We start from the raw sequence: 15,757 nt of genomic DNA on the forward strand, positions 1-15,757 counted from the left end.
GAATAGTATTACAAATACAAGAACAACCTGTTCTCTTTTTTTTTTTTTTTTTTTTTTGGTCACACCCGGCAGCGCTCAGGGGGTTCCTCCTGGCTCTGTGCTCAGAAATCGCCCCTGGCAGGCACAGGGAACCATATGGGATGCCGGAATTCAAACCTATGACCTTCTGCATGAAAGGCAAATGCCTTACCTCCATGTTCTCTCTCCAGCGATTGGCTACCTGCAAGGCAAACTCCCTACCCTCTGTGCTATCTCTCCGGGCCCTATTAAGCCCTTTTCTTTTTGGTTTTTCGGGCCACACCCTTTTGATGCTCAGGGGTTACTCCTGGCTAAGGCTCAGAAATTGCCCCTGGCTTGGGGGGACCATATGGGACTCGAGGGATCGAACCGCGGTCCTTCCTTGGCTAGCCTTACCTCTAGCGCCACCTTGCTGTATTAAGTAAGCCCTTTTTTAGCCACATATTGTAATTACAATAAAGGTCTTAGGAGCTGGGATACAACTATGTAATAGTGGTGTAGTCCTAGATTCAACCCCTTGAACTCAAAATAAAAACCTCCTTCTGTCTTACCATGCATCTTGGCAAGGAGCTATCAATTTGCGGGTGGTAAGATGCAGACCTTAAAACAGTGGTCTGACCCTTGGTACCATATACACAAAAAGAAGAATCCGTCAGAGTGCCTTGCATGAGGCCAGCGTGCAAGGAGGAATTAGACTTTCTCATCCAATAAGTTTGAGCCGAAGTAGGGTAGTTAGAAAAGCCTAAGGAGAATAGTGTAACAAGTTCATCCCTTTTTATTTACTTTGGGAATAGAATTTCCCACAATTTTTTTGTTTTGGGGTCTCAGCTGGTCATTCTCTGGAGTTACTCATGTCTCTGCACTTGGGAACTAATCCTGGCAGTGCTCAGGATAGGGCATTTGCCTTGTGCATAGCTGACCAGGTTTGAATCCCGGCATCCCATATGGCCTCCCGAACCTGCCAGGAGCACTTTCTGAGCACGGAGCTAGGAGGGACCCCTGAATGCCACTGGTTGTAGCCTCAAAATAATAATAATAATAATAATAATTCCTAAGAGCAGAGCCAGGAGTAAGCCTGAGCACTGCCGGGTGTGGTCCAAAAAAAAAAAAAAAAACAACAACAAAAAAGTTCCTCAGACCTCAACCTTTTTTTTTAACAAATTTTTGTTAAAATTTGTTACAAAGCACTCAGGAGTTATTCTTGTCTCTGCACTTAGAACTCATGCCTGGCAGGCTCATGGGGAAGCATATGGGATCAAACCGGGGCCAGCTGTGTCCAAGGTAAATGTCCTACCATTGTGCTATCACTCTCAATTGAAACTTTGAGGGAATATTAACTGAATTACCATATGAAATATTTTTTTCGCTGTATCATTAAAGTTATAAATCCCAAAAAAATTTTGATTTTTCGACCACAAAAGTGAGTTTCCAAAATATTAATGAATTGATGGACTAATCCATTATCTCTTGACTATTTTTCTAAGACGTTTTCTACTGGAGCAGGTTGCTTTGGTGAACTTTAACCTTTGTGTCCCATTTGTTTCCCATCTCCCCTCCCCACACCTTACCCCCAGATATTTTTTAGAGCTTCTGAAAAGATTGTGTCTCTCCGTGAGTAGAGTTGCATTGGTATTGAGCAGGGGAAATCATGATGGGAATTTCTTTGGCCGGGAGGGTTGGTTTTTGGTTTTTGAGTCACACTTGGCTGTGCTCAGGTGTTACTCCTGGCAGGCTGGGGTTGACCATACGGGATGCCTGGGATTGAATCTTTTTTTCTTTCTTTTTTTTTTTGGGGGGGGGGGGCCACACCCGGCTGTGCTCAGGGGTTACTCCTGGCTGTCTGCTCAGAAATAGCTCCTGGCAGGCATGGGGGACCATATGGGACACTGGGATTCGAACCAACCACCTTTGGTCCTGGATCGGCTGCTTGCAAGGCAAACGCCACTGTGCTATCTCTCCAGGCCCGGATTGAATCTTAAGTCAGCCACATGCAAGGCAACCGCCCTACTGTTATGCTATTCTGCCAGCCCGAGAGAATTATATTTTCTGAAGATACAGTTCAGGTCTTGCTGGTCTGGTTCTGTAGTTCTTTGTGTGCTTGTTTGTATGTTATTATTAGGATTGTGAATTGTTTATTGTATATTGTATATCATGGTTGTGTGCTTATTGCTACATTTTTGCAACGAGGGTGATAGCTAACAGAATTGTTTCCCCAAAATTAACACCAATCTAGGAAACCAGGGAAAAATCATTTGTTCAAAGAAATCTTTGCACTTGGTGTGTGCTGTTGTTTTTCACTTGAATAGCTGTGCACACAAATGATTAGAGACAGGTTGGAAAGGAAGGTGTGGCCAGAATGTCTGTATTCATTCAGAGAATCAGTTCCACACATCTAACAGAAATACTGACTTAGAATGTTTTTTCAAGAATCATTTTTGCTTCCTTTTGCCTGCTGGTTCTTGTTGAAATGATGAATGGCTCTGACACTGAAATCTCCCTCTTCCTGTTCCCTATTATTAGACCATGCTGAACTTGTTCTATGACTTTGTGGAAACTTTTCGGTGATTTTCTTTCTTTATATTGATAAAGACCCCAGTGTTTTCTATGACATTTACCCACTGTTTGTTTGGCCTGAATTCCCTTTATCCTTACTTAAAATGTCATCTGGTTCCCACTGAAATGAGTGAGAAAATTCAATTAGCCTGTCTGGTTTAGGTTTGTTTTTCTCTAAGAAGGGAGTTCCTTTTTTAACTCCTTTAATCTTTGTTTCTATAGGCCTGTCATCTTTACTGCAGAGTGTGACTGGGAACCCCGTTCCAGCCAGTGAAGCCGCATCCCAGAGCACTTTAGCCTCCCCTGCCAGCACCCCTGTCTCTAGCATCAAAAGCAGAAATCTGCCCTCCAACACCCAAACCTTTATGCCCAAAAGTTTCAACTATTCTCCTAATTCATCCACTTCTGAAGTCTCTTCAACTTCAGCCAGCAAGGCCTCTGCCGGGCCAAGCCCCGGAGCTTTGGTCACTCCTTTCAAGCTCCCGTCCAACTCCCTGGGCTTCTCCAGCCCCCATTCTGCTCCCAGCTCAGCTGCGCCCTCCGTTGCCAGCAGCGCCGTGTGCCAATCCTCAGATATTCCCAAGCCAAAGCCGGAGACGGAGTCCACCTCCCCAAGCCTGGAAATGAAGATCCACAACTTCCTCAAAGGTAATCCCGGATTCAGTGGCTTAAACTTGAATATCCCCATCTTGAGCAGTTTGGGGTCCAATGCCCCTGTGGAGAGTCAGCCCACAGAATTTCCTCGAGGCCCAACGAGCACATCGGTTGACATCGACGGGACCCCCGTGCGGGATGAGAGGAGCGGGACCCCCACGCAGGACGAAATGATGGACAAGCCCACATCCAGCAGTGTGGACACCATGTCCCTGCTGTCCAGGCTCATTAGCCCTGGCTCCTCTACGCCCAGCAGCACGCGCTCGCCTCCCGGCAGAGACGAGAGCTTCCCCCGGGAGCGCCCCAACTCTGCTGCCACCTTCCGTGCCTTTGGCCTGGGCAGGGAGTCACCCTACAAGCAGCCCTCGGACGGACTAGAGAGACCCTCTCCCCTGACGGATGCCGCGCAGGAAAAGTTCTTTCCAGACACATCTTTCCAGGAAGATGAGGATTATCGAGATTTTGAGTACTCTGGGCCTCCGCCCTCCGCCATGATGAACTTGGAGAAAAAGCCGGCCAAGTCCATCCTCAAATCCAGCAAGCTTCCGGATAGTGCCGATTACCAGCCCATCCTGTCCAGTTATAGCCACAGGACCCAGGAATTTGGGGTGAAGTCTGCTTTGCCCCCTGCTGTGCGGGCCCTCCTCGAGTCTGGTGACAGCTGCGAGCGCCTGGCATCTCCTCCTGGGCTCTTTGGGGCCTTTGGCCTGCGGGGTACTGAAGCAGGACCGGATAGGTCACCGTCCCCAAGTAAGAATGATTCGTTTTTCACCCCTGATTCCAACCACAGTAGCTTGACTCAGCCCCCAGCCGGCCACCTGGGCCTACCCCAGAAGCAGTATCCAGATTCTCCGCATCCCATCCCGCATCGGTCCCTTTTCTCTCCTCAGACTGCCCTGGCCTCCCCTGCTGCAGGCGTGGACAAAAGCCTGGCGGCGGCCATTTCCAGCACCTCCACCATTGAGTTTAAGAACATGCTCAAAAATGCCTCGCGAAAGCCCTCCGAGGAGAAGCTTTTCAGCCAGACCCCAGGCAAGGGCAACTCGGAGGGCAGCGTGGGCCTCCCCGGCCTCGCTGGCCCAGAGCAGCCGCTCCCCGAGGAACACTACCGCATCGAGACCCGGGTCTCCTCCTCCTGCCTTGACCTGCCCGATAGCACAGAAGAGAAGGGGGCACCCATCGAAACCTTGGGCTACCATAATGCGGCCAACCGGAGGATGTCGGGGGAGCCCATCCAGACCGTGGAGTCCATCCGCGTGCCTGGCAAGGGAAATCGAGGACATGGGCGAGAGGCTGCCAGGGTGGGCTGGTTTGATCTCAGCGCCTCTGGAAGCACCTTTGACAATGGCCCCTCGGGTGCCTCCGAGCTGGCACCCCTCGGGGGTGGGGGCGGTGCTGGAGGCCTTGCAAGCTTCAAAACCACCCCCTACAAGGAGCGGGCACCCCCTTTTCAGGAGAGTGTAAGCAGCTTCCGCCCCAATAGCTTCAGCTCCACCTTCGAGCACGGGACGCCCTTCCAGAGAGATCCGGTGGGGCCAGCTCCCCCCACAGCCGCTCCACCCAAAGACCATGGTGGTATCTTCTCCCGGGAGGCATCTGCTCACCTGCCCTCTGTGGATCTTGTGAGCCCCTTCACGAAGGAGGCAGCCCTGGCCCACGTCGCCGCTCCCCCTTCCGGAGAGCACAGTGGGGTCCCCTTCCCCACCCCACCCCCGCCTCCCCCGCCCGGAGACCACGGTGCAGCAGGCGGCAGCGGGGTCCCCTTTACAGCGCCACCTCCCCCTCCACCCCCTGTTGACCACTCTGGGGTCGTGCCCTTCCCAGCCCCAGCACTGGCAGAGCATGGAGTCGGGGGGACCGTGGCGCTCTTCCCCAAGGACCATAGTTCCCTCCTACAGGGGGCCCTGGCAGAGCATTTTGGGGTGCTCTCAGGCCCCAGGGACCATGTGGCCCCCACCCAGCGGGACCTCAACGGCCCTGGTCTCGGCCGTGTGCGTGAGGCCCTGAGCCTGCCCTCTCACACCCTGGAGCATCTGGGTCCATCCCACGGTGGGGGTGCCGGGGGCGCGGGCACCCCCGGCAGTGGCCCCGCGCACAGAGACGCCATCAGCCGGGGTGGGATGATTCTACGGAATCCACGGCCCGACTTCAGGCCTAGGGAGCCTTTCGTCAGCAGAGACCCGTTCCACAGTCTAAAGAGGCCCCGGCCCCCTTTTGCCAGAGGGCCTCCCTTCTTTGCACCAAAACGCCCATTCTTCCCACCCAGGTACTGAGATGGAAGCCCAGGGAAAGGCATTTGGAACAGTGGAGAGTGCATTGCAAATAGGAGTTTGTGGTTTCTTGTTGCTTTTGTTTTCCCGCTTTTGATTTTTTATATGACATAAAGGTTTCCCTTCTGACTTAAAAGTCATAGATGCTTACGGTCTTCCCTCTCCTCCTGCACTTACCTACCCTACTAAAATGATTTGTTTTTAAAGTGGGGGTGTTGGGGAACCAGCAGAGAAACACAACCAAAGCCTCTTCACTGTGTTGGGGCCTGGAGGCATGAGGAGAACGACCTTTTATTGTCTGTGGAAGAGTCTCGCATTTGAAATAAAACATCTCTCAGAGCAGAGAAGAACTGTGCGATGTCGGGGTGTTCTTTGGGGCTTGGTTTCTCCAGAAGTCAATGGATAGGCATGCCCTGGCCCTTTTCTCTCCGGCCTCGTACCTGGCCCCTTTCCTGCGCGTCTTGCCCGACCACAAGGTGTTGCAGGATGTAATGTGGGAGACTAGATGTGTTTTGCATCATTTTGTGTCATTTTTAAGTCCTGTTGAAATCAAGTACTTTCTCCCCAAATAGTCGTTTTGGGTTTTGTTTTGAAACCGCCTGCTTCTGAAGGGTTATCATCTGGCAGTTTCTTGGAGGAGATGCAAACCTCAATCTGTTCTAGTATAAAAGTTCCTTCTTGGGGTGCAGGTGAGGAGACTCGCTTGAAAATGAGGGTCTCGGTGGTGCAGCAAAAGTAGTCGGAGGGACTACTCGCTGCCCGACGCCACCTGCCTGGCCTTCACTTACAAGACAGCGTGGCCACAGACCTCTTCCCTCCTCCTTTTCTCTGGACTGTATCAGTTTTCCACTGTGACTTTGGTCAGAAGTAAATCACTGGAGTTGACAGTTGTCACAAAGTTACGACTCAGACCCTCTCCCTGGATTTCTCCACAGTCAGAGATGTGTGACGGCCCCTTCCCAGTGATGATGAGGTGTTTCAGTGAAGTAACCGCAAAGGAGATCGTTGTCTTTTCTTTGTTCTTTTCTTCCCTTTGCCCTAGTCCTGTAGCCACCCTTATTGATGTTCAAAGGCGGGAGGTTCAGAGTAGTATCTCTCTGCTTGTTCTGCATGTGCAGATGTGCCTTGGTGATGAGTGGTATCAGTTACATCCAAACGGAACAGACGAACGGGGGGTGGGGAGTGGGAACAGACCTTCCTCGCCATGGCCCTTCTCACTCTAAGGCCCAAGCTCAGCCCTCGATGTCCACTCCCAACAGGAAATGATGGTTATGCCCTTAGTCATTTTACCAGAGAAAAAGTGCTTTTCTTCTCCCAAGTACCAAGACAATCATTGCACTTTGTATCTAGGGACAGTGAGAAGCGAACATTGCTCTTCTGCTTGATAATGTTTGTTAACTTACCCCAGGTTACCTGGTATCACTCTCCATCTAGATGGATAAAAGAGTGCAGACGCATTTTTTAGGGAATCCTAGCAAGTCGATCTTTTCTCCTGTTTGGTAGAGTCTACAGTAGAGGTTTCTGGGGTGCTTCTGGGTTCCTCCAGTAGAATACCTCAGCTGGGACGGGGGGGCAAGGTAGTGACAGAACTTGATTTGCTGTCTCTGAATAAACAGCATCTAGAGCTGGGTATGTACCCAAGAGCTATGGAGGTTTTGTGTCCTTTATGCCACGTATTGCTGTGTGTTCTTCGGTACTATGCTGCATTCACTCGTTTCCCTAACACGTTTCTGATCTTAAGCCAACTGTTGCTTCTTTAAGCTTGTTCTCCCCACAAACATACCTTCTGTAACAAGGTGGGCTGTGGGGTGTAGCAAGACCAAGACATGATAGAGCAATGCTGTGTCTGAAGACATTCAGGAGAGAGTGAAAAGGGTGGGGAGAAGAGTTCTATTTGATTGAACTAGACACTCCCCCAAAATTAAGTGGGTTTTTTTACCTTAGAATAAAAGAATATGAATTCTTTCTGCTGCTCTTGTTAGCTTATAAGCTAAAAGTAGTGTTTACTTGAAAAGGCTCTCTGGCCTTTGGATTTTATCAGAAAATGTGGGGATAGGAGGAAAGTGACTTCCTGGCTGTTGGGCCAGGTAATTCTCCTCAAAAGCATGTGAAAGGAAGAACTGGTACCGTTTAAGATGGACATTGATGAGTTGGGTTTCAAGGGAAGGTGTGTCATTGTTTTTCTTTGTGTTTTTTGTTTTGTTTTTATTGCTCGTTTGTTCCTGTATGGGGGCTTATGGAAGATTTTGGGTTTTTAGCCACAGAATTCTCAATGTGTTTCAGAGTGGAAGTGAGGACTTGTACGTGACTGTCAGCAACTTTTAGGAAATCTTTACAGTAAGTGAAGACAAAATGTATATATGTGATATAGTGCAACACAAAAGGAATCTGGTCTTCATGAAACAAGGGGGGGTTTGTTCTTTCTGTCTGTGATTTAAAACTCACCCGATGACTGTTTTTCGACCTGAGTTTAAAACAATAAACGAGCTTTATTTTAAAGAAAGCATAACAGTGTGTCTTGGCAAAGGACATGATTCACATGAGTGCAGACTGTGGGAAGTGGGTGCAAGGTTTCAGGTGCTCACTATGACGTCACAGACTAGAGTGGCGGTGTGCAGCACCGGGTCCTCTCCCCATAGCGATGTATCAGAACTGGCCTGGAGTCTTGAGTTTCTCCAGTCAGAGATGCCATCTCACTTTCTCGTTTGTCTTTAAGCAGAATCCGGTTTGATTCCGGGAAGGTTAAAACGGTCGGCTAGTCGAACTCCCGTCTTCTCTGACTCCAGGAACACTCTGTGATTAGAGCAAGTCTACCTAGATAATGTGAATATGTTCTTCTTCCTCGTCGCATAGTCACTCTCAGCCCTGAAGTTACTGGTTCGTGCAGAATTCAGCTTCAGCTGTTAACTGTTTTGAAGTCGCTGTAAATTACTGCTGCTCCCCTCTTTTCCCCCTTTTTAAAGCTCCTCCTTCCCTTTTTTTTCTTTCCGATGGGTGGGGTAACTGTTAAGATAAAAATTAGATCTGTTGGGTTGATAGTCTTTTGTTCAGTGTGGAAAGCAAAAAATTGCTCCAGGGGCATCAACCGTGAAATCCTTTTGAAATGTGTATTAATATCACTTAATAAAATAACTAGTACTGAAGGTTTGACATTTTTCTTTGAGACGTGGGGCTTGGCCTAGGGACCTCTGATACTTCTGGTGAGTGCAACTGGGAGAGAACTAGTCCTGGAGTTGAATCCACTACTTGGCGCAGGCCTAGATTTGCACAACCTCCATGTTGTCCAGCCAAGCAAGACCCTCCATGACACTCCAGGCTGAAGGTGAAAAGAGCTACAGAATGTGGAAAGAAAAGTCTGGATCTCACTCTGAAGATCTGATTGTATTGGGGCTGGCCTCAGATTGGGGTGAGGGAAAGTGAGGAGGCCTTATGTGCCTGCACACAGAGGTCCTTCAGGCCACCCATCTTGTCCTTTATTTGTAACCACTTGCATTTTCCCTTCCCAGCCTTTCTCTCTACTTTTTTTTTTAAACTTTGTCCCCAGTATTGTTTTTTTCCCAGTTTAATAAAGTATGGTTGCTGTTGTTGTGTGATTCACTTTTCCCCACTCCCACTGATCTTGCCAGCTCTCTTCTGATTTTTGCACTCCCTGTCACTAAAGGAACTCGAGCTTCCCTGATCCTTTGTTTAATTCAGATCTGGAAGGGTTGGTGGGTGGGGTAAGAGTAGTGTGTTCTCAAAGCGGATTTACTGTGTGTGTGAGGATCTGCACATATTCCAACAGTGCTCTGACTACGAGCACTGACGTGGGATGGTGAGTGCTGGGGGATCTGGGTGACTCTGCTCACGTCTACCTTCTCGCTGGACACTGGCAATCTCTCATGGACATGGCACTTAAACTCTTCTCCTGCCCCCATTCCTGCGAGACTTAGTAAATGGAATGTTGACTTTGAGGGGTAGAGAGTCACCACATGTGGGCCAGGCCTGGGTCACTGGCAGAGCAGAATGCTCTAAATAGTCTCAAGTGTGTGTGTCCACACGTGTCACCAGGCACCTGACCACACCCAATTGGAGCCTGTCTGTGTGCTGGCCTGGGGATCTCATGCCTCTCCAGTCCTTGGCTTCCCCACTCATTTAACTCCCTCTGCCCCTCAACCCTCTCAGATTCAACAATTTTGAGCTTCCTCATCAGTCTTTCTGCTCCGGAGCTTACCGAGATTGTGATTTAAGCTAATCCTGGAAGGATTACTATCACACATAGTAATTCACCACCTGAATAGGTTTAGGGGTATTGGGGCGTTTCTCATACTTGCTATGAGTAACAGGGCAAGTTCAGTCACCTGCTCTTCACAGATTACTCATTGGAATTGTATAGACTGACCTCAGAGAAGGATACCCGTAAGTGAAATATTGCCAGCTCTAAACTAAACATCCTGTTTTCCCTTCATCCAAAGAGTATTCAAAGAAAAAATAACCTTAGTTACAAGTTGGCTGGGTTACAAATTTGAGAACTAGTTATCAGTTCTCTAGAGAAAGGGGCATTGAAAAGAACTTAGGCGGGGCTGGAGAGATAGCATGGAGGTAAGGCATTTGCCTTTCATGCAGAAGGTCATTGGTTCGAATCCTGGCACCCCATATGGTTCCCCGAGCCTGCCAGGAGTGATTTCTGAGCGTGGAGCCAGGAGTAACCCTTGAGCACTGCCGGGTGTGACCCAAAAGCCAAAAAAAAAAAAAAAAAAAAAAGAAAAGAAAAGAACTTAGGCTACTCTATTTTTCTTTATTCACATGGCAAATGCCAAAAGTTGAGATATAGGTGGAAGGGGGCACAGACTGCAAATGGGCTCTAGCCCTCAGCCTTTGATGCAAATGGGGTGTTGGTTAAGCCAGTCCACCCTAAATCTGTTGGGGCTCAATAGTAAGTTGGAACAGTTCGCTTCCTTGTCTCCACTGTGGCATTTTAAAGAATAAGTCCTGGGACCAGGTAGTTAGTGCGGATGGTGGCTCTGATACCCTCATCGTGATTACCCAGACCACGTTTCCAGCCACCCAACCCACCTCTGCCCAAGCATGAGCTCAGCACATACACAATTGAGCCCTCTCCTGGGAAAGAACGTGAACATTCTACGTTCTTAGGTCTTTGCATTGAAGTGGGCAGAAAATGATATGTGACCTGCCGTCCTCAGCCCATGATTGCCGCGGACTGCAGAGATCAACATCGCTGGCTTTGGGTATTGTGCCCTCCCTCATTGTCGCCTTCCAAACAAACACTTAAGATATTGCTGAGGATTTTGATCTCTTCATCCAACCTAAACTGCCTTGTTTCTGAGACTTCCCTGACCTGATTAAATCAAGATCTTTTCTGAGCCAGGCGGAGATGCCTGCTTCCTGGTCAGCTATCAATTCAGAAGTCTCCCAAAGGGAAATCGAATTAGATTCTCTAAGTGAGCTTACAGGCTTTGCTTTTAAAGCAAAGTTAACAGCCCGATGCACCTGCTAGGAAGTTATCCTTTCATTAACTCAGCAAATTTTGGCTGGATTTTCTCCCATTGTAGCCGCTAGGAGCTTGGTACCATCATCCAGTGAGCTTCAGAAACTGAGGACAGGGCCGGAGTGGTGGTTACAAGCAGTTAAGGTGTCTGCCTTGCCCGTGCTAGCCTAGGACAGACTGCAGTCCTATCCCCCCCACCCCCGGGCGTCCCATGTGGTCCCGCAAGCCAGGAGCGACCTCTGTGCGTCGGTGGGTGTGGCCCAAAAAAGAAAAGAACTGAGGACATTCAAAAATAAATGAGCACACTACATTCTGGAGTTGCCCACATTCAAGCTACCTACATTGGGTTGACTTTATGTGGCTTTAATCTCATTAATTAAAGAAAATAAACAGGAATTGCCACAGTAGGACAGAAGGTAGGGTACTTGGCGTTGTTTGTAGCTGACCCAGGGTTGGTCCCTTGAGTCCACCATGAGTAAACCCTGATCACCACTAGGTGTGGCCAAAAATTGTTTTAAAAAAAACTATTGAGGGGCCGGAGCAGTGGCGCAGGGCGTAAGGTGTCTGTCTGCCTTGCATGCACTAACCTAGGATGGACTGTGGTTCAAGTCCTTGTGCCCCATATGATCCCCCAAGCCAGGAGCAATTTCTGAACACATAGCCAGGAGTAGCCCCTCAGCATCACCGGGTGTGGCTGAAAAAACCTTGCATGTGACCTGTGTTCTGTCTAGCACCACATAGGGTCCCCTTGAGCACTGCCAGGAGTGATCCCTGAGTGACCAGTGTGGTCTAAAAGCTTTTTATTTTTGTGTCACACCCAGCAGCACTCAGGTTACTTGGCTCTGTGCTCAGAAATCGCCTTTGGCAGGTTTGGGGACCATATGGGATGCCAGGAGTCGAATTGCCCTCCATCCTGGTTTGGCCACGTACAAGGCAAATGCCCAACCACTGTGCTATCTCTCTGGCTCTTAAAAACAAGCTAAACATTCCACCTATTTACCTTTCTGGCCACTGTCACTTGGCTAGTTCTTTGTGCCTTAAAAGTGTTTGGTGGTGCTGATGAAAACCCTTATTTCACCTTTTTAATTTTGTGGTGCTGGACATTGAACCAGGACTCAACGTGCAAGGCAAGCACTACTGCACGACTACATCCTTGTCCCTTAAATTTTTTAACTTTCCTACCTCTGGTGCAGTGAAATGTGCTAAGCTTGCTTCTAAGAGCTGACACGGACTGGAGCTGTAGCACCGCAATTGGTAGTCACTTGCCTTGCATGCAGCCAGCCTGGGTTGGATCTCTGGCATCCCAGATAGTCCCCTAAGCACTGCCAAAAGTGATTCCTAAGTGCAGAGCCAGGAATAACCCCTGAGCACCACCAGGTGTGGCCCAAAAATGAAAGACATAAATTTGGGTGGGTTTTTGTGTGTGGGTTTTTTTTTTTTTTTTTTTTTTTGTGGCCAGAGGAAAGTGTATTTTACCTCCAATGGAATACTCTTATGTTTCAGGGCCACACCTGGTTACACGCTTGGGGGTCTCTCCTAATGGGGAGGGGGAGGGGGAACAATCGTTTCCTATGACTAGACCCAGGGTCCTGTGTTCAAAGCCTGTAGTTCCACCCACTAAGCTAACGGAGTGTCTTCTCTTTTCTCCTTTATTAGGGCGATGCACTAGGTATGTGCCTTAGAAAAGGTAGTATCTTATATAAGCAATCTTGTTCTTACTCTACAGTGAGCCATATGCCAGCCCAGAGGATTCTTGCATGTAGTTTAAAATAAAAACATAATTTGAGGGGCCGGAGTGGTGGCGCAGTGGTAGGATGTTTGTCTTGCACACAGCTGACCCAGGACGGACTGAGGTTCGATCCCCTGGCGTTCCATATGGCCCTCCAAGCCAGGAGCAATCTCTGAGCACAAAGCCAGGAGTAACACCTGAGTGTCACCAGGTATGGCCCAAAAAATAACAAACAAAAAAACATCATTTGAAGATCATTCTAAAATGACCAAGCACAGCTGGGGTAAACCCTGAACACCACCACGTGTGGCTGAAAACCAAGTATCTTCTTAAAAGCTTTACTTAGTTTATCTAATTAATTAGTATATAATTATTAGATACTAATTAACTAGTATCTAGTTAAGAGAATGCAGTAAAACAATTTCCTAAAATTGTGTTCTTTTTGTTTGTTTGCTTGGAGACTACGTCTGGCAGTGCTCAGAGCTTTTGGTTCTGGACTAAGGGATCACTCCTGGTGGGTTGTGGGTTCATATAAGATGGAACCCGGGTCAATCACGTGCCAATTAAGTGCCCTACTCACTGGACTATCTCTCCAACCCCAAGGATTTTCTAAATGATAAAGGTCTAGATACTCGTCCTTTAAGATACTAATTCTCTCCCCACTGGGTTTCTATCATGGCATCATTTCTTTTTTTTTTTTTTGGTTTTTGGGCCACACCCAGCGGTACTCCTGGCTGTCTGCTCAGAAATAGCTCCTGGCAGGCACGGGGGACCATATGGGACACCGGGATTCGAACCAACCACCTTTGGTCCTGGATCGGCTGCTTGCAAGGCAAACGCCGCTGGGCTATCTCTCCGGGCCCGGCATCATTTCTTTGACCAGATCTTGTTTTGTAACCTCAACCAAGGTAGAGAAAATTAGGTAAGATCTCTGTTTTCTTGACTTCCTGCCCCTCCCTTCCACCCTGCATTGAAGGCCTCTATGGCCCTGGAGGCTTTGAGGAGTGTGCCCCGGAGAAAAGGTGCCAAGGTGGTGCAGTCTGATCTGCTGGCCATGGAGAGTGTCTGTTGGACTTGGATGTCTCTTGAGTTTCGATAGAGTGTGGGAATAGCTCCATTTGTCAGAGTCTTTGTCAAAATTCAGTGAGATGGTGGCCAGACACACAGATGTACTGTGATACTTTGTAGAAGAGAACAGTTTAGCAGAGAAGTTTCCAGGCAGAAAAATGAAGCTTGGATCCTGCTAGTTCCAAATCAGAAACGGGTCCAGAGCACAACGGGCAGGGCGTTTGCCTAGCACGCGGCTGACCTGAGTTCGATCCCTTCCCAGCATCCCATATGGTCTCCCAAGCCTGCCAGGAGTAACCCCGAGCGCTGCTGGGTGTGGCCCCCAAACAAAAAGCTAAGCCTAGTGATGGCCACTAATTCGGTTCCATCTGCTCAGTGCTGCAGTCAGCACATGTTTTAAGGGTTGACTGTTGGCAGGTGCTAACATGAGCAGCTACTCCCTGCAATAGAACCGGGTAGTGATGAAAGAATTTGTGTCAGAAATGCCTCTTTTGGAGTGTCTGGTAACTAGTGAGGAATACCTTTGTCATCCCCACTTCGTTGCCTGTAACACTCACCGTCTTTTTGGGGACAGGCCGCAGGGCAAAACCGTTTCACTTAAAATGTTCGTTTTCCCCACCTTCCTGTCCCCACCCCAGTCGCTGCCTCTTCCACAGTCTTGTCTGTTTCCTTATGTATTTCAGGGAATCTGACATACCAAGAAAGGGAGCCAAGATTTGGTGATGCACAGTATGGCACCTGAGACGTAGACTGGCTGCCGCCTCCCTGGAGAGAGCCTCTGGCCCCTGGAAAGCACTGAACAGCTTCTCTGGCAGCTTTTTCTCCACAACTCTGACCCCATCCCCTGGAATAAGAACCAGCACTGACCATCTCTGCTGCAGGTGACAGTCACCGAGGGTGTCATAGCTACCCTCCAGACTGTCTATCCCCTGTCCCAATGTGCTCTACGCCTGGCTAGGGTTTCCCTCCCTCCTGCTCTTCGTTCCTTTCTACATCCGGTGGCACTCAGTCTCCTGGCTCTTGCTCCTGGTGGAGCTCGGGGAAACATGGGGTGTGAGGATCGAACCTGTTCAAGGCAAGCACCCTACCCATTGTACTACCTCTCTAGCCCCTTCATTTTTTGCTTGTTTAGAAGACCAAGTTCAGTGCTGTTTTAGGGCTAATCACAGATCTGTGCTCAGTCAATTCTGGTAGTGCTTGGTGGCAGAGATCAAACCCAGGCCTCCTGCATGCTGTCTCTCTCTCTCTCTCTCTCTCTCTCTCTCTCTCTCTCTCTCTCTCTCTCTCTCTCTCTCTCTCTCTCTCTCTCTCTCCCCTCCCCTCCCCACAGGGTCTAATTATTATTAAACAAATTAATTATTCCTGGTACTTAGGAGAGAACACTAAATGAGCACATGTTTTGTACATGACACTACCTGATCTAAACACCATCAGGTACAATCCTTAGCAATCCCCAGATCAAGAAATAGCTCCTCGGCCAGAGAGAGCACAGCAGTAGGGCATTTGCCTTGCAGACAGCCAGGACGGAATAGTAGTGGTACCCCGAACCTTCCAGGAACTATTTCTGAGCTCAGTGCCAGGTGTAACACCTAGGCGCTGCCGGGTGTGACCCCCCCCCCCAACAAAAAACCCAGTAAGAAATAGCAGAAATAGGGGCTGGAGAGATAGCATGGAGGTAAGGCGTTTGCCTTTCATGCAAGAGGTCATCGGTTCGAATCCCAGCGTCCCATATGGTCCCCCGTGCCTGCCAGGAGCAATTTCTGAGCATGGAGCCAGGAGTAACCCTGAGCACTGCCGGGTGTGACCCAAAAACCACAAAAAAAAAAAAAAAAAAAAAAAAAAAAAAAAAAAAAAAGAAATAGCAGAAATAGCTCCTGAGCACTTCTGGACATGACATAACCAAATAATCCTAGTTCCCAGGGAGAGAAGGGATAAGAGAAGAAAGGAGATAGCAGAAATCAAAAGCGAGAGAGGGAA

At 48.8% G+C, this 15,757-nt stretch overlaps 1 protein-coding gene across 2 annotated transcripts in view; it reads left to right on the plus strand.

Annotated features, from left to right (window-relative positions):
* Nucleotides 1-5,850, plus strand: part of RPRD2 (regulation of nuclear pre-mRNA domain containing 2) — a 73,179-nt gene extending 67,329 nt beyond the window's left edge. For both annotated transcript variants that reach the window (XM_049765895.1, XM_049765896.1), the window contains one exon: nucleotides 2,794-5,850. In XM_049765895.1, the coding sequence (XP_049621852.1) occupies nucleotides 2,794-5,498 (2,705 nt within the window). In that variant the 3' untranslated portion in view covers nucleotides 5,499-5,850. The remainder of the gene's footprint in view (nucleotides 1-2,793) is intronic.
* Nucleotides 5,851-15,757: the final 9,907 nt, after the last annotated feature.

The sequence above is a fragment of the Suncus etruscus genome, chromosome 19, assembly GCF_024139225.1.
Source record: "Suncus etruscus isolate mSunEtr1 chromosome 19, mSunEtr1.pri.cur, whole genome shotgun sequence".
Classification (NCBI taxonomy): domain Eukaryota; kingdom Metazoa; phylum Chordata; class Mammalia; order Eulipotyphla; family Soricidae; genus Suncus; species Suncus etruscus.